At 42.9% G+C, this 25,518-nt stretch overlaps 1 protein-coding gene across 1 annotated transcript in view; it reads right to left on the bottom strand.

The window, feature by feature from the left end:
- The window catches only part of SLC38A1 (solute carrier family 38 member 1), a 40,317-nt gene extending 15,787 nt beyond the window's left edge, over positions 1 to 24,530 (bottom strand). Inside the window, exons 1-4 of the mRNA XM_033161572.1 lie at positions 24,448 to 24,530; positions 13,690 to 13,884; positions 10,329 to 10,404; positions 8,457 to 8,572 (exon numbers count right to left, since the gene is read on the bottom strand). Coding sequence (XP_033017463.1) covers positions 8,457 to 8,572; positions 10,329 to 10,404; positions 13,690 to 13,808 — 311 coding nt within the window. The 5' untranslated portion in view covers positions 13,809 to 13,884; positions 24,448 to 24,530. The remainder of the gene's footprint in view (positions 1 to 8,456; positions 8,573 to 10,328; positions 10,405 to 13,689; positions 13,885 to 24,447) is intronic.
- Between the last annotated feature and the right edge of the window lie 988 nt (positions 24,531 to 25,518).

Raw genomic sequence — 25,518 nt, 5'->3', positions numbered from 1 at the left:
CCAGAGCCCAATATGGATTTATTGGGGAATTTTAATACCAGAATTATTATGAGATTTTCTGGCCCCAGTTCATAGCCGTCAACTTTTTCTTTTTTTTAAGGGAAATTCCCTTATTCCGAATAGGATTCCTCGCAAGAAAAGGGAAAAGTTGACAGCTATGCCCCAGTTTAGCTCTCAGAACAGGATAGCCTTGTGTTAATTAGAAAGTCAATACAGTAGCTAAGCTACACTGCCGCCAGAACTTTTAAATTTAATTTTCAATTAAGGGCTACTGTTTTGGCCAAGCTCTTTATCCATATAATTAATGGTGGTGGCACCTTCCCTTTAAGACACATGGAAAAACATTTTTATTCACTTGGCCATTGGCATTTAATTCTCTGCCTATTTCTGATGAGGTGGTGTTGAGTTGGATTTGCTCTTTTATGCATATTATTGTGGCTTAATATGTTTTTATTCTGGTTTTTATATTTGTTTTTCATGTTTGTTTCTGCAAGTCACTCCGAGTTCATTTTTGTGTGTGATAAGGGACCTTATAAATATAATAAACTAATAACAGCAGCGAAATGGCAAGAGAAGGTGTTTATCGTCTTTGTACATTTTTATATACATAAGGAAAATCACCACCCATATTTTGTATGGAACTAAAGTGTGGGGTATATAATGGAAGCTATGGTTTCTAAGTCATGGGTAGGCAAACTAAGGCCCGCGGGCCGGATCTGGCCCAATCGCCTTCTAAATCCGGCCCACAGATGGTCCAGGAATCAAGAGTGTTTTTACATGAGTAGAATGTGTGCTTTTATTTAAAATGCATCTCTGGGTTATTTGTGGGGCATAGAAATGTGTTCATCCCCCCCCCCCAAAAAAAATATAGTCCGCCCCCCCACAAGGTCTGAGGGACAGTGGACCGGCCCCCTGCTGAAAAAGTTTGCTGACCCCTGTTCTAAGAGCTCTTTTGTGTCCTGCAAGTATTATGGCATGAGCCAAAGTTGGGCCTCCTTTTATTAAGGCCTGGGTACAGACGGCATTGCTCATGTGTTGGCTAATGCCCTACAGCAGATGCCCAAAACCAGACTCTCCAAATAGTCTCACTCAATAAATTAGTATCATAAATTGGAACAAGCAGTGTAAAGCTCTTCAAATGAGTATGGTATGAAAACGGTGTGATGGTTAGTTACAAATGCAGCTATATTTAGTACCTTCATGCAAGTCACCAAGATAAATTAAGTCTGAATAGACAAGAGTCCTATTAAGAAAATGTTTCAATATATGACACAGCTGGGAGTTGCATGTTCTTGTAGTGATTTCCATTCAAAGTATTGTCCTTTGTATTCATCAAGGAAATGAATAATGTCCTTGGCACATCTGTCAGATGTCGTCAGACCACTTTGTATGGCCACTTTGGATAAGCATCATTCCTGCGGAATTTCTCTAAGAAAGAAAACATCCTCTCCCATTAGCAAAATTGATTCCAGTAGCTGCCAGATAATGGTTGTGTTCAGATATAATGCTAAACCAAGGTCTAGTATATCAGAAACAAGCCTAGGTTAGCCTCGGGCTTTCATGCTCCCCCTTCCCTCCCCTGGAGCAGCTGGGAAGATGAAACTGGAAATGTTCACTTCCATTCCCAGGCTAGCCTCTATTTGATCTCCATATGTCTACCCAGTTTTACACTTCGAGTTTGTGATTTGTATCTGTAATTGTATTTCATTGCATTGATTTGCATATTTATTGGCTGTGAAGAGGCATATGAATAAATGAATGTAGGTATTCCCCCCATCCAAACTAAGAACTGTGGTTAGTGTTAACCATGGTTTAGAAAAACAGGATTATAAACCATGGTTTCCCTAAACCTTACTTAACTTTCGCTTGTCTGGGTTCAGACACAACAAATAGCCACTGTTCATTGAAGCAAAAGCTTCTGATCTCCTCCCCGTGGCTGTGTTATACAAACAAATGTCTTGGTGGAGAGCATGTCGACCCCGAAGCTCATGCATTCTAACGGTGAACCATAGCTTAGCATAATACTCTATTGGCCTGAATATAAGGCCGCACCTGCAAATAAGCCACAACTTTAAAATTCGGGGGGGGGGAGACAATACTCAAATATGTCGCTCCCTTAAAATTCTGCAGGCACTCACACCCATTCTCTTTTACCGTATGTCTGTTTCAGCAGCGATATCGTAAAAGCCAATTTTTGCAAGGTCGCGAATTTAAGCCACACTTTAACTTTTTACGGTCGGAATTTGGAAAAAAAAAGTGTGGCTTATATTTGGGCCAATACATTATGCGAGTACTGGATCTCCAAACTGCAAGAAGTTGTACTTATGAGACAGGAAAAAAACCCAGGCCATGATACGGTCTTTCCTGAATTTTCACATTGCCTAATGGCTGAAGAGTTCTTTAAATAACTGCTACTAATCATGTTTCTGTTCAAGCCATCAGTAGCTGTGGCCAGTGTTTGAACTGGATAGGAAGAAGTGTCTGGTGACTCGTGCTTAGTCACAGATATTTATTCAAGAGCCCCGGAGTCGTAGTTTCTGCAAAACAGTAATGTGGTTTCTAGTCTTGAGCTCCCCATGGCAAGCCCAGGATGGTCTTTGCAAGTAAAAAGGGGAACAGGGAGCAATCTTCTAATCTGCTGTCCTTCCTTGCCCTCAAAAGCTGCTGCAGGTTGCTATGCATAAACTTGGTATTTTCCACGGCTTCCAATAAAACAGCATGAACAGATTGTTTGCTGTACGGGTTGTGGTTGAGACAGACTGACTACTGTCAGTACCAACCCGGGGAATGGTATGAAAACATGAACAGCGCTAGCTTTCTGCAAATTCAAAACATGCACCGCGGAGCCGAGAAAACTCTGCAGCACCCAAAGAGCTCTCATGTTTCATATATTGAACCAGGGCTAACAAATGCAAACTTGTCAAAAACCACTGTTAAAAAAAATAAATCCGCAGATCTAATTTTGTGGCAAATACATCTGTGAATACAAATGGAGCATTCTCTTTAGTTGATTGATGTCTATTTATTCCACAAATGGAAAGGAAAGTAGTGTGCAAGTGATAATACCATTTAACTGGTTCACAACACACGAGGCTTCCCTCAAACAGCTCCAGCATTTTTAGCATCAGTGTACTGAAGTTAGAAAAATGTTCTTCACCTGATTCTGAGGGATATTAAATGTGTACAAAGCAAATGGCTGTTACTTCCTGCTAGCAACACAAAGGTGGCTGCTTCTTACCCTGTTAAGTGTTAGATGGCATTGCACCTATTAGTGAGAACAGATAAGAATGGGCTGTAGTGTGAGGGAAGCTGGAGATTTAAGGTTACATTCATAACATTCTGAGGTACCGGTAACTTGAGGAGAACAGGAAAACGACCGTGTCAGGTTCAAAGCCATTTAGTGTTGTCTTAACCTTTTAAAAACCCTTCTCCGGCTCTTTTGCGCTGGGGCACACATTAGGGTTTCCACATTGCTTTTTTTCTGGGGGGACACAGGGGTACACATACCCCTAAACATTTTGTGAATCTAAGTTTGGCCTCATTGAGGGGCAGTATTTCAGTATGAGTAGGAAAATGAGAGTACCCCTAAACATTTTTTTAAAGAAAAAAAGCACTGGGTTTCCAGCATTTCCACTGACCACTGTTGCTGTAAATTTCACATCTGCCTGATGCATAGAGATATCTCTCCATTCTGTGTAACAGAGCAATTCAAACTGCCAATCAGCTATGCTGGAAGGCATCTGGATAGAGCGCAGTTGTTCCTTGGACCCTCCCATCGGGTAGCAGAGAAGCTCTACTGTCAGCAGGGAAGCTTGCTAGTGAGGAGCAGCACAATGCACCTGGCCCAGATTCTGGGCAAAGGCAACAGCTGGTGCTATCCCTGCCACTGGTAACCAGTGGAAACTCTTGAAATGGGGCTGGATCCTGAGCCAGCCCTGCTGCTGACATGTGACAGCAACAGTCCTGCTCTGGGTCTGTTTGCTGCTTAAAGGTCCAAGAGAAGGCCAGAGTTTTCTTTTTTCTTTTGGCCAGTCAGCAACTTTTGGTCATTTTTATTGTTAAACTGGGCAAATACTAAAGTTATTCTCACTTCCCTCCCACCATTTCTCAGAATACTGGGCTACAAATGAAATGTGGCTTTTGCCTAATTGCGAGTGAAGGCCTTTACCTCATCATCTATCTGAGCCCTGTTCTTGATGTTGACATGGTCTTTCGTCCAAGAGCAGGCTGGCTACTAGCTCCTCGCCCTCAAAAGCAGTGTTGCTCATTTGTGTGAGTCACCTGCAGCTCTCTGTTCCACAGGGTGATTTCCTGTGGTCGAATTGCTCTTGGCTTGCTAAATATTTGTTACATGAAAAATGTGGCATGACTTGTCAGACCCGTCCTTACGTTTGCTTTTGTATAGCTTGGGGGGCTGAAAAGACAGGGGGGGGGAAGCGTGCACAAGGCAAAGAAGGACCCTTCCCTCCTTTTTTGCTCTCCTTTTTCACACAATCTCTCCCTTTCCTCTCATCCAAATAGCCTCAGGCAGAAAGGATGAGAAAACAAGAGGAAGAGAATGGAAGGAGTCCTCTCTCTGCCCCTTAACTCACCCCTCACTCTTTCCCTCTCTCCTGCAAGCCAAGCTGTTTTCAGGAAGTGTGGCAACAGGGGGGAAAGGAACAGAGAGGTAGGTAAATGGGAGGGCAGTAGGACTTCCCATAGCACTGCTGTCACCCACTGGCAAGGATGAGGCAGTGTTGAACTCGGGGCTGCATAGGGGCACTGGTAGAGCCAGCCTAGCAATGCCACCAGTGTGCCCTCACAGCCTCAACCTCAAGGCTGCCTCAGTGATGCTCCTGCTGGGAAGCTTTTACTAGAGTTTCACCCCAGCCAGGAGAGATGCTCCTGAATTCATGGGGGGCTTGGCTTTACCCCACCCTACGCCCCCATGACTAACCACCGAAAAGAGCTTCAGGTATCATGAGGGATAGTCAGCACAAACATTACATTTCTTCAGAGCAGAAAACACATCTGAAGACTCTCCTTGGCTGCCTTCAAGAACTGGAGGGGGGGGTTGTTGGTAGGAAAGAGTTCCTCTTTCTATTGAACAGGTTCAGGGCTGGATATTTTGCTATCTCTGGACAACCTCATTGACTAACCTCACTACTGCCCTCCCCCAAACCAATTCATTCTTTCATTCCACATGCGATCTGGAAATGTGTGAATCACCTTGGATATTCTGGGTAGATTCTTGAGGTTCCCAGCTCAGTTTTTTTTTTTTTTTTTAAAAAAAAGCTTCATTCAAACAGCTGTAGCTCTAGTAACCCAGCTTTTGATACACTGCAATGTAGCCACAGCTTCCCTCGGAAACAAAGATTTGGTGTTGTTTTTTGTTACAGTGTAAAAAACAAAACCCTAACATACATTTATCCTTGACTGTGAAGCAGTTTGTGGTTCCTTTGTAACAAATATTAGATACCCAACAATGACTCTGGGTACTGAGTAGCACATATATGGCCTCTCTTGAATTTCTCCAACTGGAATTTATTTTTAAAAAACAATGTAGTGGCAAAAGGTGCATTTCAGGTAGAAGCTCTCCTGCCCATGAAGTAAACTATTAATTTTAATCTGGCCCGCATTCATTTCAACAATGCTTGCACATTTTGCAGCTTTTTTTGCAAAGGGAAAAGCCCTGGGTTTTTTTTTTTGAGGATCAGCTAAAAGTTTTGCAGCTTTTTTTGCAAAGGGTAAAGCCCTGTTTTTTTTTTAGGATCAGCTAAATGTTTTGCAGCTTTTTTTGCAAAGGGAAAAGCCCTGGGTTTTTTTTTTTTTTGAGGATCAGCTAAAGGTTTTGCAGCTTTTTTTGCAAAGGGGGAAAAGCAAAGCTCCTTTTGCAAAGGGGGAAAAGCAAAGAGGAAAAGCCCCATTTTTATGGGGTTCAACTCACATTTCTGAAAAATCTTAAGGAAAGGGAGCAGTTTCTACTGTTTCCAGACAGATAATCTAATCAGTCAGTCACATGTCGCTGAGGAAACAAACAACCTCCCTCTGCAGCACATTCAACAAAGGAGGGCGGGGCTGAAAGGGAGCTGGGACTCTTATCTCTCTCCCCGATCTCTTGCTGATCAGCTGCTGAGCGGGGTCCTTTCAACACCCCCTTTTCTCTTTGTAAAATAAAAGGCACAATCTGCTTTTGGCCCCTGGGCAATTTAGCTCCAGGCACCACCATTCGCTCCATAAGACGCCTTTTACTTTTAAGGAGGAAAAAGTGTGTCTTATGGAGCAAAAAATACAGTATTTCGAGGGTGGGCACTGCTCCATCTTTAATCTATAAAATCTGTCTTGTTTACAGGAGACATCTTTTTTTCAGGGAAGCTGTGAAACTGCTTCACAAAGGTGTTTTTTTTTTTAAAAAAAAAAGACTGTGAAGTTACTGCAATGTTCCTTTACACTCTTTGGCGCTTCTGGAAGATTGAAAGAACCTGTGTTTCTAACACCAAAAGTCTTACTTAAAGCTTAAGTAATTCACTCCTATATGCAATTAAAACTTTTCAGGTTTGCTCCTTCAGATGCTGCTAAGATACTGGAACTTATATAGAGGAAATATATTTTGATCCAGGTAAGAATTCTCAAATGATGAGTTGGGACCTACCAATGACCAAAGGCAAACATTATGGATGGATTGCCTTTGGGAAATGTTCAAACGGCTAAAATGTTTTCCCCACCCTCTCTGGCAGAATTGAATGAAATTTGCATGGTAGTCCATTATGAGGAGATGCATCCTGCCAAATACTGGGACAGCAGCAGTGGTTTTTCCACAAGGACAGCCTTACAGTTTTGGGGTTGTAAAAAAAGGGGGGGATTAACTTAATCTCCTCTAGTGTTTTGTGGGCAACTGTTTGGAAAATTGCAGATGGAAGAGAGAAAGGAGTGCCAAATTGTGACAGATTGGTCCAGTGGTTTTTGTGCTAAGCACTTTGAAAGTTGATTTGAGGGTAGAGGTAGGGTGCACTGGTATGGAAGAGTCTGGGAAAAACAACTCTCTCTGGTTACAAGGTTGACCTATCAGTCATGACAAAGACCCACCTCCTCCCTCTCCCCACCCTTGCATTGCTCCACCCATCCCTCCCCAAGTATTTTCCTTATATAGTAAGCCAGGCATAGGCAAACTCGGCCCTCCAGATGTTTTGAGACTACAATTCCCATCACCCCTGACCGCTGGTCCTGTTAGCTAGGGATGATGGGAGTTGTAGTCCCAAAACATCTGGAGGGCTGAGTTTGCCTATGCCTGTAGTAAGCTCATAATCATGAGTTTCACCTCTTTAAATCCTTTTTGTGGGCTTGCAAATCACCAATGTTTGGGGGATTTTTTTGAGGGGTTGGAAAGTGTGCTTCAACTCTAGACAACTTTTATCCCAGTTCACCTCGGACAAGTTCAGAATTCCCCAGAGGCATCCCACTTCAGCTTGGGACTTGTTTGAATCTGCTGCACATCCCTAGGTATAGGTCAAAGTCTGGTATAGATTAGTAGATACCGCACAAAGATAAAATCCTATTATTTACAATGTTTAAGAAATGTTTGGTTCATACTCTAAAGGCACTAAATTCAGGGAACCGATGTTTCCAATGGAGAAACTTAAATGTAGAACCCTCCACAAATCACACTTGCGGGTTGAGTCTAACCCACTGGATCCAATGGGACTTGCTTTCAAGAAGTATGCTAGGAATTGAAGCCTCTGTTGTTCATAGCATTAAAGCGTTTTTGCACTAACTTACTACATGTTTTAATTCAAAATATTATGGGGTATAATATCGCTGGCTCAGAACGAGAACTATTTCTCTGAAATGCTCTAGTTTTCAATGCTGTGATTTAAATATATGATCACCTACTGTAAACACAATTCCCTAAGGATAGGTAACCAAGGTGGCTTACTCAAGAGTAGATCCATTGAAATTAATGAACATGTCAGGGCCATTAATTTTGATAGGTCTGCTCTGAGTAAAACTTAGTTGAACATCACCCCCAGAAATCAGATAAGAATAATGCCATTTAATAGTGCATTTGTTCTCTGAGAGATGCTTTAGCCCTAGGAAAAAGTGCCATTGCTTGGGATTCTATGCAATCTTCTGCCTTACTCCTACAGAAATAAATCTGAAGGTGAAAAAAGAAGAAACTAGACACCAGTGTGTTGGGCTGCCTGAATGTTAAACAGCTGCCTTTTGAGTTGTATGTGAATTGCACAAAACAAAATAAAAAAATAAAAAAATTCCTTCCAGTATTTTTTGTTTTGACTACGGCAGACCAACACGGCTACCTACCTGTAATGTGAATAGCACACTTAGTTTTTAATAGCTGATTTCATTTATTAAAACAGCATACGAATGGAGTATGAACATTAGCACTCACTGCAAATTGATCATGTCTGTGTCAAAGTGAAAATTTACCCAAGGCCTTTTGCATGTTGATGACTTACGTAAAGAGCAGGATTCCTGTGTTGGCCAACGCAAAGGCAAGACCTAATATTCCACTGCCCATAATGGCATTGCTGAGATTGAAGACAGACATTCCCAATGAAGTTGTGCCTGGAATCTGTACAGGTTGAATTAAAAGAAGAGAAAAGAATAAAACTTCCTATGGTTTGCAGCATATTTGAAAAGCATTTTTCTGAATATACTTATGCTTTTTTCTGAATATACTTTCTCATCCCGACCATTTCCCTTGAGTCAGATAATTTGATTATTTGCCCACTTGGGTACAGTGGCAAGAGGTGAATTATTAGTAATTGAAAAGCCACAAAAGTAACAGAGAGAACATACATTCATATATTCAGTAGATGCATTGAAATCAAATAGACTGAATATCACCCGTAATTTCACACTGAGGCCCCAGGAACCTGCCATTCATGCAAGATGTTCTAACTGAACTCTTCTAGAAAAGGGAACACTCTTAGGAAAGGCCTTGGAGGCATTGCCTACTGTGGGATATGAGTCAAATCCAAAATTCTAAGAGAGGACTGCCTCTATGTGACAGTCAGTTTGGTCTGTTGGTCGGTTAGGCTGCTGCTGATATAAGTGTTAAGTAGTAAATGCTCTGATGGGAATCTTTTTAGGACTCACTAATATCTAATATATAGTTTATATCTTTCGTAACCTAAGTATGTACTCAATGAATCTGACAGTAAACTAGTTTATTTTGTTATTCAGATTAATGAGGTTTTTTTTTTCTTTTAAGAGGGACAAAAGGGATTAACAACCAAGAAGGCAGGAAGGTAGAAGATATAATTATTTAAAAGGACTCAAACGAGTCAGCAATCTGCTTGCTGCTGTGTAAATTTAAATAAGGAAACATTTAACCCTGCTATATTATATATAAATGTTCCTACAGCCTGGGATTGCTCCTTGGCCTGTTGGACCTCCTCCTGGGCAAAGCCCCATCTGCCATGTTTCACCCCTTTCCAAAGCTCTCCCTCTCCGGGATGTCCAGAGGCTTCCAAGGGCTGTAGACCCAAAGAGCCAAAAGAAAATGGATGCCGGGAAGAGGGAAAGGAGAGATATATGGAGCCAGAAGGAAACGAAAAAGCAGCAGATGGGGGGGGGGGAGGAAAGAGGATCCAGGAAAGACAAACAAATGAAGACAAAGAAAAATTCCTTCCTAAATGGTGTTCCTGCCTGGAGCTGCCGACAAGAGTGACATGCAGTGGAGCTGGCAGGAAGCTGAGCTGGTGAAGGGGTTGCCCTGCCCACCAGGTATACCCTCATGAAAGTCTGACTTCCTGCCAGTGGAGAGATGGGTGGTGGCATCCCACACAATCCTTCCTCCAGGACAAGAGAACTCTGTACTTACAGATACCTCTTCTAGCAAGAAGCTTAATCATTCACTTCAGTGGAACTCAAAAGAGTTTGGTGTGGTGTAGCAGTAAAATGTTAGGACTAGGAACATGAAGACCCGGGTTCAAGCCCTGACTTAGCCACACGAAGCTAACTGGGTGATCTTGGGTCACTCAATATCTTTTAGTTTAATCTACCTCACAGGGTTGTTATGAGGGTAACATTTGAGGTTGGGGAGAATTGTGCACACTGCCTTAAGGGAGAATATCAATGTAATAAATAAAATGCAGGTGAGCTGTTCCACAAACTGACGTGAACAGCAAACTTCTTGTTTGCAAAGGAGATCTGTGTGCAACTGTAGGACAGGGGTAGCAGACATGGTTCCCTCCAGATGTTGCTAGACTTCATCTCCCAACAGCCCCAGATAGCATGGCCAGTGCTCGAGGATTATGGGAGTTGTAGTCCAACAGCTTTTGGAGGGCATCAGGTTGGCTCTTCGTGCAAGGAGGATAACCTACATATTCATCACATTTCTTCTTTTCCAAGTGGCTGTTGGTTAGGCTTCTTCTGCTCTCGCGGTCTGAAATAAATTTACTGAAAAAGAACAAACAGGATTTTCTTTAGCATTACAGCACACACAGGAGGAACATACATTAGTGCTATTATTGAGCTGTAGATGTTATGGAGTTGGTGTGTATTGTTTTAATTAAGCTACCTAGAACCCAGCTGTACAAGAAGGTTGGGCCATAAGGAAATGAATCATACAGATAACGGCATGGATTGGTACACACACGAAAGAAAAGACACACAAAAAGGGATAGGCATGATTGATTAAGTCTGGGAAGTATTTACATACAGAGTCAGATTCAGCTCTCCTACAAACTGCCATAAGGAAGGAAGACTATTTTAGATTGTTGCAGGGATTTGAAAACTATTAAAACAGTAATCTGCTGGGTAATTTTAGATTCTGGCTTCAATTGTCTTATGGGGGCTTCTCTCTTTGAATAGTGGCATTTCGATAATGCAGCAATCCAGCCCTGCTGTGTTTGGGGGGTCTTCTTGCTCAGTTTGCTGAATGACACCCTGGGCATCTGCCCCAAGGTCCTACCCTGAGGGCACCACTGCTTTTACACTAATTTACAGAGGACAGCTGTACTGAGTGCCATTAGCCATAGAGCTGGACAGAGCCTCCATTTTCAAAGGTGGCATTACCAAAGGTCTATCAAGTCCAGCATCCTGTTTCACCAGTGGCCAGTCAGATGCTTGCAAGAAGACCATAAGGAGGGCAAACATGGATGGAACAAACCCCTAGGATAGTCCATGAACTCCCTGTTCACCTGCTTGCTAATGCAATTCATTGTGCTTGTGAACCAAGGCTAGCTACAGCTGGAAATCAAATGCTGGATGAGATGTGGTTTCAGTGTGATCCAGTTATAGGCATTAAAAATACATTTGTGGGCTGCACTGTAAATCTTGTTTTTCATTATTTTTAAAATTTATCTATACTTTTATACTGAATATATTTATGTAATGTTAGAGTGTTTGCCACCAGGATTTATGTTGCTCATGTCATACATATTTGTCGTTTGATCCAGCTACAGTAAGTACATGGGATTTACTAATTCAAGTCTCATTGATTTTATGGATCTACTCTAAGCATGGTCAAATCTGGATCCAGTCCTTGAGAACAGAAAAACCAAAAGCAAGGACATAAAAGGTCCATTTATTTCAATGGAAGAAGCACAAGTTTCGCTTCTCTAGCGAAATTAGTGGGACTTAAAGGCTGCAATTCTATGTGCACTAAGCTCAGCAGGACTTATCTCTAAGTAGACATGCATGTGTGACAAGTTTAACTGGGCCATATTAAACACCATGGCCTCCATGCAAATAAATCTGAAAACAATGGTGTTTTAATTAGTCACAGCTAACTTCTTCCATTAGTTTCAATAAAACTTACTGGGTTATTCCTTCATCAAACAGTCTTTATGATTGCACAGTGAAGTTACGTTCCTGTACATAGCTACTCAGAAGCAATCAGGCCACTGTGTTTAATCAGCCTTACTCCCAGGGAAGTGTACATAGGATTGCAGCCTCAGTTATAACAAACTTTTGCTGGATTAGGGCCATAAAATATATGAACAAGCAACTTGAACTAATGAAAACATTACAGTTTGAAATATTGCATTCTTCAGATTGCTAAAAACACGGCATTTCATAAAATTTGATACATTTTTATTTCTTAATTCTACATTTCTCCATCTAAAGCAATTTAGCAAAGATACTGCATTCACACAGCTTATATTAGGTGCACATATGAGATCTGAGGTTGCAACAGTCAGCAAAGCTTTTATTTATTTCTTATTTGCTAGAATAAGCTAACAACATTTGTAACAGCTAATCAAGCCATTCAAACAGCAAGGCATGGTGAAAATGTATGTGCGTATATTGAAAACAGAGCTTTTATATCCTGACTCAAAATGGACCTGAGAAGGATTTGACCTATTTAGCTCTTGGTCTGCTAGCCTCAAACGTAATAAACTGCTCAAGAGCTCCTGGGACTGTATCACTTCAGAATGCAGGTAGAGAAATACATGCTGAATGCTCTACTCTTTGTGTATGTCTGTATTTGTAAACACACACAGGCTATACAGTGCAAAGAAAACAAAACTAGCTCAGCTAAGAGAAGCCTGGTCTATAACCTTTCTTTCTTATATGCTAGTTTTCTATGAGCTGAGCTTCTTCTTCTTTTGGCAGTGGTAGGGTTAGGGTTCAGTCTTATTTGCCGCGTGGTTTACAAAAATACTAGAACAATTAAAATGTGCATACAAAATATGCATACGCAATTAAGCTGAAGGCCACAACGTTGCAAAAAAAGAGAGCATCAAACAGGCAGTAGGATTGAAACTGTATCTAAAAAGCTTGGGAAAATTAGAAGCGTATTTGCCTGGCAATAAAATAGGAGCCAGGCAAACATGTCTGGGGAGGTAGGCACATACCAAGACAGGAGGTTCTATCGGTAACTTGGTCCAAAACTGTGAAGGGCTTTAGAAGTGAAAATCAGTGCTGTGAATTAAGCAACCCTCTCACCTGTGTTCTGAAGAGGTGCAGTCCCAGGAGTGTTTTTTTGCATGGTCCTCGTGAACATGTATACAGGGTCCAAGTAATTTTGCTTCAGAACAGGAGATTGTGCAATGTACTGTCAAAAGCAGGTAGGTTATCCTTGATCTAGCATTCTTCCACCAAGTTGGCCTACATGAGATTTTCGAACTTTCAAGCATGTTTATTTAAGAAAGCATGCTGCAACAAATTCAGCAGCAGAAAAACTGGTGCTTGGTGCAATATGCAATAATAATAAATAATCTTGTTTTGAAGATGCCCATATCTCAGTGTAAACCAAATTAATGAAGAATCCTGCACAACAGGGAAGTTTACTCTTTTACATTATGCTCCAAACCTAAGAAAAATGGATCATCTGAACCGTCTTTTAGTTTGGAACCAATTTAGCCACTATTTTGGATACTGAAAAGTAGTCAAAGACCCAGAAACATCTAAGATCATGTGTAATGTTGAATGTTGTTGCTTTTTCTTTTTACTTTGTGCTGTGCTTTGAATGACTAGCCTGAGTTGTGGGGTTGGTTGGTTACACAGCACTCTATACATTTGTATTAAATATGCCAGCATTTAAAGGCTGGATAAATTAGTACACTATGTTTTTACTGCCAATGCCCAACAGAGGCTGGGTATGAAATTCAAATCACATTCTCAAATGGAACATGACTCAGTGATGAATCATTCATGAGCTGTGTTTCAAGTCAGAAACACTGTTTTTAAACAGCGTGTTTTCACACGGTAAATCTGGGGCAGTGGAAAACTACTCACCTATTCATCTGGCCATTTTCTACTTCTGTGAAATCATTGGAGTCGTTGCTGATGTTATCATCCTCAGGAACTGTCATATTCTGCATTTCGGTTAATTCTAGGCCTGCTTTGAAAGGCATCTTGATTTAGTGAACTTATTCTGAAGCCTGCCTGGTCTTTAGAGATCAGTAGCACCTGTAATGTGAGCCTGAAAACCTGAAAAAAGAAAAGAAAAGAAAAATTCAAAGTCAGAATAATAAAATGAACAATAACCTCTCAAGTCTCTCTCCCTCTCTCTCTTTCTCTCTCTCTCTCTCACACACACCTTGGTGCTAGGACTTTCTCTGGGAATAGTGATCTGAATGCTCTAAATGGCATTTGTATATTTCTACCATCAGCAGACAAATAGCAGCCTGAGAACTTTGGGAAAGATTAAGTGAGATTCTTCCTCCCCATTTAGATGTATTTAATTTTGCACAATGTATAATCAAGGTTGATGTTCGGCACGCAAAGCGTTCTACTCCCATGTGTACATACTTTGAGAAGAATGCGAAATTATGAAATTAAATATTATTGCAGGTTGTATGAGGTGGAAAAAAAACTTTATCAATGCTTGCACTCTTAACAACTAATAATTACATTTACACCATGCCCTTTTTGTGGCAGCTGCCATGCTTCTCTCCCACATCTCCTCCTCAAAATAACTCTTTTCGGTTGAGAGATAAGAGACTGTTTCAAGGCCACCTGGTAAGATTTATAGCCGTGTGGGAATTTTAACCCATGTCTCTCCAGTCCCAATACAACGAATGCAGTTCCTCTGGATGCAGTTGCATATGTAACACCATCATGCATTTTTCCTGGACTGACTGCACCTGCTGTTTAATGCTGATAGTCCAGGGCCACCATTTACTCTACAAACTAGTTACCTGGAGTGGTGCCAGGCTGCATATTAGCATGGACAAAAGTCCTATGTGAATAATCCTTTAGAAAGAAGACAATTGTGCAGGGAGAAGGTAAAGAGATTAAAAATCCCATCAACAGTGTAAAGCAGGGGTGGCGAAACCTTATTTGGCCTAAGGGCCACATTAATCCTTGGCCAAACATCCAGTGGTCACATGTCAGAAGTGGGTGTGGCCACCCCCCCCTACAAACAGTCACCTCTGATCCATGCAGATCCGCAAAGCAGAGGAGCTATATCAGAGGGTCGTTGTGATGATTGCAACTCACCAAGCTGAGTACCGGCTATGTGTGACAGTCCACTGGGGTATCGCTGCCTGCCAGGTAATGTAAGAACAGGGGGACTGCCTAGCAGCTGGCAGGTTACAATATCTGTCTGAGGATTACATTTGACCTAACTGGTCAATGCTGTAAAGGCCTGTTTTATAGTTTCCAGATAATGAAAGCTTGGGTGGATAATTCCACTCATAGTGGCTTTGCCATTTCTGTCCACAGAAAAGGGCTGGGACATGATTGAAGCCTGCCACCTGCCCTAGACATTTTGGCCTCCCAATGGAATGTTGTTTCATAGGGAAGGGAAAATCTTGTTTCTACAAGTATTCTTTAAAATTATAACTTTGTTACCATTTCTAAAGCAGTTCCAGCTGCCCATTTTTAAAACCTATGTTTTAAAAGTACATCAAACCTGGAGAAAGTAGCCAATAAATTCAGTATGTAGTATAAAACACTGACAACTGGGAATCACTGGCCTGCGAGCGCTCCAGTTGGAGAACAGCCTTGACCAAAGGCATCATGGACTTAGGAGAAGCACAAACTCAGGACAAAAGGGAGACACAAGCTAAGAGGAAGGCACATTTGGCAAAATCTCGCCGTGAGCAACTCCCACCCGGAAACCTATGTCCCCACTGTGGAAGGATGTGCAGATCCAGAATTGGCCTCCACAGTCACTTACGGACACACTATATTCATGGGAGACAATCTGACTTGGCTACGACTGATTGGCACAGAAGAAAGAAAGAAAGAAAGTACAGTGGTGCCCCGCTGGATGAAAAAAATTCGTTCTACGAATTTTTTCGTCTAGCGGTTTTTTCGTCTAGCGAAGCAGCAATGACAGCCGCGCTCCGCTAAACGAAAAAAAAGATGAAAATTTTTCGTTTTGCGAAGCAGCCCCATTGACTTTTTCGTCTTGCAGCTTCCGCTAGATGAATGCTGTTCGTCTAGCGAGTTTTTCGTCTAGTGAGGCATTCGTCTAGTGGGGCACCACTTGTAGTAGTAGTAATGATGGCAGCAACTATTGTACAGTTAAAATGTGCACTAATTAGTGATAATACTATTAGCGAGCATCACTTATTAAATGTTCATCTTATTTTTGTGGGAAACGTGATGAATGAGAAAAAAAACTTTTTAATAAGGTTATTAAAAGTGTGAGGACAGGTATTTTGGAGGTGTTATTTATTTATTGCATTTATATTCCACTTTTTCTCCAAGAGGATCAAAGTGGTGTATGTGGTTCTCCCCTCCTCATTTTATCCCCACAACTCTATGAAGTACCGGTAAGTTAGGCTGAGATACAGTGATTGGCCCAAGGTCACCCTGTGAGCTTCATGGCAGTGTGGGGACTCGAACCCTGGTCTCACAGGTCCTAGTCCAGCACTCTAACTGGTACCCTACACTGACCCTTATGGGGTCTCTTAAAATTACTTTCTTTAAAAAAAGAAGACTTTCAGCCTCCATTCCTTTGGACTGTTTCCACCTGAGTTCAGGTAGATTTTAAAGCTGGGCTTTAGAGGGTACTAGCTTCAGCCATAGAAGTCAACAATTTGCTTACAGGCTGAAATTGGATTCCTCTTTCTGTTCATAGGCAGGCTGATCTTGCTAGAGGCTCATTTATGTGCCTTCAGACCTAGAGCTCTGGTTTCACATAAACTGCTTCCTTTATGTAAAGACTGCCATGTGATATCTTTTGTGTTCCCTCCTCTCCCTAGCCTCACCTTTTAAAAGAAGAGGACTAGGACCAGGAGGACAGACTATGGAATTATGAGCATAAGATATTAAGTTCCACGGCAACTCTAAAAACCGGCCCTTTCAAACAAAACACATGTCAAGAACTAGAAAGGAAGCAAGTTATCACAGGTGATAATTTCTAGAAGATAAAGTTCAGCAACAGGAAAAAAGATTTTTTAAAAACCACAGTTGCTTGTAACACATTGAATGTTAACAGGCAGGCTCGATAAGGAATGTTAAATATAACCCGCTTTTTTAAAAGAAAGAAAAGGAGGGAAGTCTTCAAATGGGTTGTGATCTCAAAACATGAATGTAAGTTAAGTGAAAGCTTATTACAACTGTTTAACCATCTAAGTCAGGCATAGGCAACCTTCGGCTCTCCAGATGTTTCAGACTACAATTCCCATCATCCCTGACCACTGGTCCTGTTAGCTAGGGATCATGGGAGTTGTAGGCCAAAACATCTGGAGAGCTGAAGGTTGCCTATGCCTGATCTAAGTACTTCTCCTCTGAGTGGATAATACTATCCTTTTCTTTAAAGCAAATAAAGCTTCACTGAGGAAATAGCAAACATATTCAGAAATAAATCCAGCACTGACCCTTTCGGCACTTCTATTTCTTTGTAGGCTTCTTCCTCAGATATATAGTCATACCTCATGTTGCATACGCTCCATGTTGCGTACGTTTGGGATACGCACTCCTGCCCCCCAGAAGTGTTTTCTGGAGCACATGGGAGTGCGCGTGTCCGCCAGATGCACAGAATGCTTCTGCGCACTTCGTGCATGTGCAGAAGTGCTCAAATGACGTGACTTTCGGGTTTTCAGGGGTTTTTTTTAATGTGCGTTCGAGTTACGCACTCCTGGGTTACGCACGGCAACCCGGAACGGATCGCGTGCATAACCCGGGGTTCCACTGTAAATGATTAGCTTACCATATATATCTGAGTTTCTAACACTGCCTTGAACATGCTGTAATTGCCATTTTAGAAGTATGGATGAAGGGGAAGAGTCTCCATAATTTTGCCCCCCCCCAAAAAAAGCTCAACAAGTTTTGTGTCCGAATTTGAAATATTGAAATATGGCAACCCTAAATTAGGCATATTAATGCTTCCATTACTACGCTACTGATCATTGTTAGAAACTTAAGAGATATAAGGTAAAAAAGGTAAAGGACCCCTGACAGTTAAGTCCAGTCACGAACAACTCTGGGGTTGCGGTGCTCATCTCGCTTTACTGGCCAAGGGAGCCGACATTTGTCCGCAGTTTTTCCGGGTCACGTGGCCAGCATGACTAAGCCGCTTCTGGTGAAGCCAGAGCAGTGCACGGAAACACCATTTACCTTCCCACCGGAGTAGTACTTATTTATCTACTTGAACTTTGACGTGCTTTCGAACTGCTAGGTTGGCAGGAGCTGGGACCGAACAATGGGAGCTCACCCCGTCGTGGGGATTTGAACGACAGGCCTTCGGATCGGCAAGCCCTAGGCTCAATGGTTTAGACACCGCGCCGCTAGGCACCAAATGGCTCCATAAAACAAGGTTACAGTCGCCAAAACGGAATGTTGCCATTTTGGGGCAAGACGGCTCTAAAGTCTTATTTTTCAAATGATGGACAGCCTGTACAGTAATTGAGTATCAGTAAAACATCTGGCTAGTTCAGATGACAACCTTAAGCTGGGTTAAGAACTTCTGAGAACTTAAATAAGAAAAGCCACTTTATCCAGGGACTGTCCACATATCTATTGGCCTGTTCCGACCTCTTTTTCTTAATGGTGACACAGTCCATTCATAATTTAGGAATATTCTTCGCAACCATGAGCAGGACAGTGGGGTGGGGTAAATGAAGACAAGCTACAGCAATTAACTGTAACATTGTTTACTGCTTGCTCCTGCTCAGGCTGCACAGAAAAAGCATTTTGGTTCCTGAAATTCATTCTGATTGTGCAGATAACATACAACGGATAGAAATTCTACGACAGGATGTGGTATTAGTGTGTGAAAACAGCCGAGTTCCAAAGATCCCCAGGCATGCACTTCCAGATGGTGGAGATGTTAGGCCCAGGCAGCTTCCCTTGGTTGCAAGTGACCGATAGCAGGGTGCAAAATGTGCCTGGCTAATTTTGAACACTGCCACTGACGAACCACCTATTAGCCATACTACTGCATATATGCAGAAAGGGTATGTTTTCTAAGTTTGAAAAAGACTGCAAAACAGAAAAGAGAATTTTCTGACAGGTGTGGGCTTTCATTTTACACAGATAGGGTACATTGAATGTGTAAATGTCAAAGACCTGGCCTGCTACTGCAACCCTACTTCTCCCACCCACCCCTGGGCCACACACACACTCCATTTGGAGACATAAACAGGATGTTCTATTCAACTGTTTGTTTGTTTTTAAAGAGAGTTCCAACAAACCAACACTGCACATGTTCAGAAACTGGTTTCCTGCTACCAGGTTGATAAATAGATCAGGAATCATTAAACTCAAATCTGACTGCTCTCACTTGCATTTAGCTTTGGGCAAATCACATGCACCATCAAGGTGCATGTGAAAATGCAAATCGATTCAAGCTCATATTTCTCCTTTGCAACTTCTCTTAGCCAGGCTTGGGAAAGGGGAAGATTGAACTAAATATATATATGATGTTGCTAATTTTTCTAACCTCTGGGGAAAAAACCTTCTCTGTCAGCCAAACACAGAAGAAGCCTTTTGTGTGCTTATTAAGCACTCTGTGCTAACACCAAGCCCAACTCCACACTGAACCATGAAGTTGTACTCCTGCGAGGAAGTCTTCTGTGACTGTTCATCCATCTTGTCCCCAGCGCCAATTTGCAGCTCAAGGGAAAAGCAAGGATGAGAAGGGTTTGCCTGCTGGTGGGACAGGGTCTTCAGTGTACCCAACCAGGCATGGAGCCCTCAACCAAGGATCAGGAACAAGACTCATAAGTAGTGCTCCCTGCATATATTTGCTCCATTTCTGAATACCTTATTTTTTATTGTATGTGCAGAGATTTAATAACTTTGACGCATAGAGTTTGCTTGCCATAGAAGACTATAAATCTGCATGCATGAGTCTGGATCACAATCACTCACAGTCATAAGTACGTCACCGAATGAGTAGTGGTGGCGTAATGTTCCCCACAAATTAAACAAACATAAACAAACATAAATGCAACACTGGCCGCTTGTCAACAGTAATGGTGAACTATTTGCTTTGCTTGTTGACTGGAGAGATGAGTAGCCAGCCCAGGAGAGGTGCCCTCTGAGACCTGTGGGACCGAAGTCTGCTGCCCCAGGTAGGTCTGTTGCTCCTAAATTCATCCCTGTGCTGATAACTCAGCATAACCATGAGAAACCACTGTGATTACAAATGCCAGCATGCAGCTACAAACTAAAACAAATTGCTGTGCTATATCAAATCAACACACCACTAACAGTGCAGTCCCATGCATGACTACTCAGATGTAGTCGAACTGAGTTTAGCAGGCTTTACGCCCAGGAAACTGGCTACAGGATTACAGCCTAACATTTAAAATAGAACGGGGGGGGGGGACCGGGGGACCAGGTGCAGGCATGGGGTGGGAAGATCACAAAGGCAGAACACACATATTAAAAAGCAATTAATTCTGCACTGGTTGTTGGAAGTGTACTGAATATTACCAGTATGTATATTCATGTTCATTAACATCCTCTTTATCAGCTCACATGCGATTTCTCTGGTCCTGTTCTTGGGTTTGTTTTTTGTTTTTTTTGCAAAACTGACATATTTTATTATTATTTTATTCTAAAAGGAGCATTCTACGAAGTAGCCAGCAATGATTTGCATGTGGTAGCTGACAAAAATATAAGTATCTTTTTTTTAAAAAAAGTATCAAAACATTTAAAACACATACAGTAAACAAATATAAAACCCTCGCTACATCACCTCAAAATGTAAAGCTAATTCAGGCTTGAGAATTGCTACTGTAAAGAAGTTTAGCTATCCAAACAAACTGTGTTTCATTCAAGTCTCTTAAAATGCATTATTAAGATCATCATGTAGGATATTAAAATTCTTCCATAATGCTAGGACTTTAGACCACATGCACCTCTAGCTCATCGGCCTCCTAAATTCTATTCATTCTTTGATTCAGAACATTAAATATATGGACTAAAGGGCTATTTATACAGCATAGAGTCAATTGAAGATTGCTTTAAATATCTTTTTTTCTTGCCCAATTTGTGGTTTAAAGCCCACATTTATTTAGGCCTGAGCTATTAAGAGTGAGAGAAAACGATAGCAAAAAGAGGATATTAAGATGTCCTCACCATTCTTATCTCTGATCACAACAATGTAGTGGGAGAAGGGAGAAATGTTGTGGAATGGAGGAGACTTGAAAGCCACATTGTGGATTGGCATGTTCTTCTCTGTACGCACACAAATGTCTTTTAAAAATAAATAAATAAATAAATGAGATAAACTATGTGGCATCGAGTAGCATTATGAAAATTACCCTTCCGTTCTAAGAAAAGCTTGTTGGGGGATTTCTGGTGGTGGATTTCAACTGAACAGCCATTTCCCATCCACTACTTCACTATCGAGGGACCCAGGTGGCGCTGTGGGTTAAACCACAGAGCCTAGGGCTTGCTGATCAGAAGGTTGGTGGTTCAAATCCCTGCCACGGGGTGAGCTCCCCGTTGCTCGGTCCCAGCTCCTGCCCACCTAGCAGTTCGAAAGCACGTCAAAGTTCAAGTAGATAAATAGGGACCGCTCCAGCGGGAAGCTGTCTGCGGACAAACGGCGTCTCCCTCGGCCTATAGAGCGAGATGAGCGCTGCAACCCCAGAGTCGGACACGACTGGACCTGATGGTCAGGGGTCCCTTTACGTTTACTTCATTATCAAAAGTATCTGAAGAAGTGTGCATGCACACGAAAGCTCATACCAAGAACAAACTCAGTTGGTCTCTAAGGTGCTACTGGAAAGAATTTTCTATTTTGTTTCATTATCAAAGTTCAGTTTTCAGTGTTAGCAAGCTGATGTAAAGTTTAGTAGCTAAGCCCCTCTCCTAAAGAGTCCAACAGGGCATCATTAAGAGCATTTTATTATACTGTATTTATAACTTGCCTTTATTTCACCAAAGATATTCAGGCAGGATAGATATGAGCAATGGAGCAGTTAAATTAACTTTAGACCAGGGGTCAGCAAACGCTATTTCCGGCGCACTTCCGGGTCGGAGGAGCACCGGAAATAGCTTGTGCTCATGTGCACAGGCCTCCTCTGACCCGGATGTGCACCAGAAATAATGCTTGCGCATGCGCACAAGCTATTTCCGGTGCTCCTCCAATCCAGAAGTGGGCAGCCGCGCAGCGCAGCGCCGGTAAGTGCGGGCAGCAGCAGCGGGTGGCGGGGGTCGCCGCAGGCCAGATAAACAAGTCCCTCGGGCCTTATCCGGCCCTCGGACCTTAGTTTGGGGGCCCCTGCTTTAGACTCTGGGTTTCATTGTGTTGTAGGTGGTGGGGGTAATCTTTAGAAGGTATTTCAGAATCTGGTAAGCCCAGTTTACTACATCTGCAGGCACAGGGGCTGTTCCAGGATTTGAATCCTGGTCTCACAGGTCATAGTCCAACACTCTCTAACCACTGCACCACACAAATAAATATAAATGATAAATTCAGCATTCTTTTTGAAATGAATCAGGCAGGGGAAGGTGAAATCCACCATAAAAGATGCAACTATTTTCAAGGATAAAAGAGGCCTGACTAAAATGGCTATATAAAAGGAGCAGAAGGAGACCAGTGGGAGGCAGGATAATCAAATTATAATCTGGCATGTTTAAGCAGGCTGAAGACAATGACGCCAATAATCATAATATTAATAGCCTAAATCCAACACAGAATCAGGAGACTTACTTAACTCCACCGATTTCAGTGCATTTCAGCAAGTTTAACTCTGTCTTGAATTTAAGCTAATAATACTAATGAATATGGTGATTATAAGAGGCGCTACACAATGTTTAGTCGCACTCAAAGCAGACCCACTGTAACCAATGGACCTACTCTAGGAATTCATTGGACATCACCCAGTATTTCTGCATTTACAACCTTTACTCCCCACTCTGCCTGTGAAGGCAATCAGAGATAGCAACAGGTTGTATGACAACTCTGCTTTGTGAACAAATGGCTTATGGCAGAAAGGACACTGATGGTGTGTGATTAAAATAAGCAAAGGCGCTAACCACAAGAGACAGAGAAAAGAACAGAGAAAAAAGGCTCTCTAGGAGAGAAACCAAGACTTGGAAAAGATGCCAGCTCTATACAGATGCAGGATGGAACCAGGCCTGCATTCCTAGCATAACCTTGTACTCCCCAGTGAAGCGGTTACTTATTTGAACGAATTATAAACCGCTTAACTTCCAGTCTCCAAGCGGTGCACAAGGACTACAATACAGCCAAGTGACGTAAGAAATTGATAATTAATTCCAAAGTAATCTGTAGCATCCCTCTTGAATACCCAGCAGAGATCCTACAGAATCAGTCAGAGCAGAGCAGCATTTTAATTTTGCACAGATGTATGTTATCTTAAAAAGAAAAAGGCACAAAAATGTTCCAGTGGAGCTTTAAAGGGGTGGAGTGGAGTGGGGTGAAACTACTGGCTCTAAAAAAAAAAAAAAAACGGCAAATTTGAATTTCCTGTGAAAGCAACAACATCTTTATTAAGGGCATGCATGATTTTAGACCTGAGTGGGCCACAGGCAAGGTTGGGACAAAGTCTTTTTTGTGGTGAAAAGGGCAATGCATTGAAGCGTTAATAAATACACCCACAGCAAATGTACCTAAGCAGCCGAAAAGTCAACTGCCTTAAAAAAGAGATAAAAGAAGATCAGTGACAATATGTTCCATTCAAAAAGTTCCCATGTGTCATTTAAAAAGTGTCCCTCTTTTGGTTTCGGGTCCACCAACATCCCTATTTTGGGCTTTCAAGAGTATCAGCTTTAGCTTGCCAGCAATTCAGAAACCCAATTCCATTTAAAATAAATAAATAAATAAACTGGGGGGGCGGGGCTTCTGGAAGAAAAGAAGGGACCATTCCAGGTGGAACCTTTTGTAAAGTGAGGAGGACAAAGACGAATTCCACTCTCCCTGATCGCTCCCCTTCTTTCCCCGTGTCAAGGTTGTGCCAGCCGTCAAATCCGTTTATACATATATTGGAGCAAGCCCGCTTCTTTTTATTAGGACTACACTCTAGCAACGTGATACGTGCCTCAGCCTGAACAGTGACCTATGTCTGCTAAAACTGTTTCATTAGGGTCTCATTTAGCGCATATATATATATTTACGGTGGGTCCCCCCCCCACCCCATCTCAGAGAGGTGGAAATAAGTGCGACGCATGAGTCACACGCGCATTCGCTTCCTACGCGCCTTCCCCCCCCCCCCTACCCATAATGGAGAAAGAAAAGAGAGGCCAAAACGTGCGGGTCTTTTTTCGCAGCCGGTACTTGTCCGGGAGAAGAATGCCTGCCAGCCCGAGAAGCGAAGGCGGGAAGAAAGGGAGCTGGCTGGGGCGGGGACCCCCCTCGCCATGCGGCTACACGCGGCTCCTGGGCCGCAACGAGGCGCCTCTTCTCGCCATTTCCCTCAGGCGCGAGCCTTTCCCTCAGGCGCCCAGGAGCCCCAAACCTCTTTGGCCAGGCACCTACGCCCAACATGCGCCAGCTAGAAAGCTGCTCTCTCTCTCCTGTCCCCGGCCATGTGTCCTTCCGAGGGTGAATGGCTGAGGTGAGGGAGAGAGAGGGGACACGAGGCTAGCTCTCTGCCACCCCCTCCCCAAACTCCGTACCTGTGAATGCGGCCGACCCCTCCTTTCCCCCCTCCGTCTTCACGAAAAAAAGAAGCCCGAGCTGAGGTGTTTCTCCCGCGCCCCGCCTTCGTTGGGGGGGGGGGTCCTCTCTCCTTTGTTAGAAGACCTGGCTCTCCCTCGCTCGCTCTCGGGCTCTTGTCGACCAGTTGCAAAGAAGGGGTGACGTTTGCGAGCTCACAGAGGAAGAGAATTTTTCTCCTTTTTAATTTAATTTAATTTTTTTTAAAGCCAAGCGATTGTTTCTGAGGCGGCGTGGCGATGCGCGAGACGGAATGAATGGAAGATGCCAAACGACCTTCAAGGGGGCGCCAAGCGCGCAGCTCCCGCCTCCTTCCTCTCGCGTCTCCTCCTCCTCGTCGTCGTCGTCGTCTTTGGTGGGTGAATGGATGCTCTGTGCCTCAGTATCGCATTATTATTATGATATTTTATTCTTAATCCGTTCTTGAGGGATTAAATGCTTTTAAATCTCAGGCTGGGGCGCGTGGGCTCTCCTCCCTACTCCCCCCCCCTCCCGCACCAGCCCTTTTCGTTTCCTTCCCTCCCTCGCAGGTGGCAAGGATGCTGTTTGCCGTCGGACCATCTGTGCTTTTGTGTTTTGAACGCGATCGGCTTTGCCCCGTAATAAGAAAGCGATACGACGAGGAAGTCAAGCGTGGGCAAGCTTTCCCTAGGCCTGAGCTGAACCGTTGCTTCTGATCTAGGTGAGGAGAGTTTAAGGGGCAACACACACACACACACACACCCCAAATCATAGGATTGTACAGTCGGAAGGGACCACGAGGGTCCTCTAGTCCAACCTCCTGCAATGCAAGGAATCTTTTGCCCAACGTGGGACCCGAACTCGCAACTCTGAGATTATGGTGCTGATAACGCCAAGGTTGATCCTCAGATGTGACAGCATTGCAGGGGTGATGATTGTCAGGGTCCCTTCCAACTTTGCATTTCTAGGATTCTGTGCTGTACAGACAACGCTATCTGGTGATATACAGGATATCAGGGGTGCCAACTTGAATAAAATATGGGGAGGGGTCCAGGTAAGCCCCACCCTGC

Source organism: Lacerta agilis, chromosome 10 (genome assembly GCF_009819535.1).
Source record: "Lacerta agilis isolate rLacAgi1 chromosome 10, rLacAgi1.pri, whole genome shotgun sequence".
Taxonomy (NCBI): domain Eukaryota; kingdom Metazoa; phylum Chordata; class Lepidosauria; order Squamata; family Lacertidae; genus Lacerta; species Lacerta agilis.
This window is presented reverse-complemented; position numbering and strand designations above follow the sequence as displayed.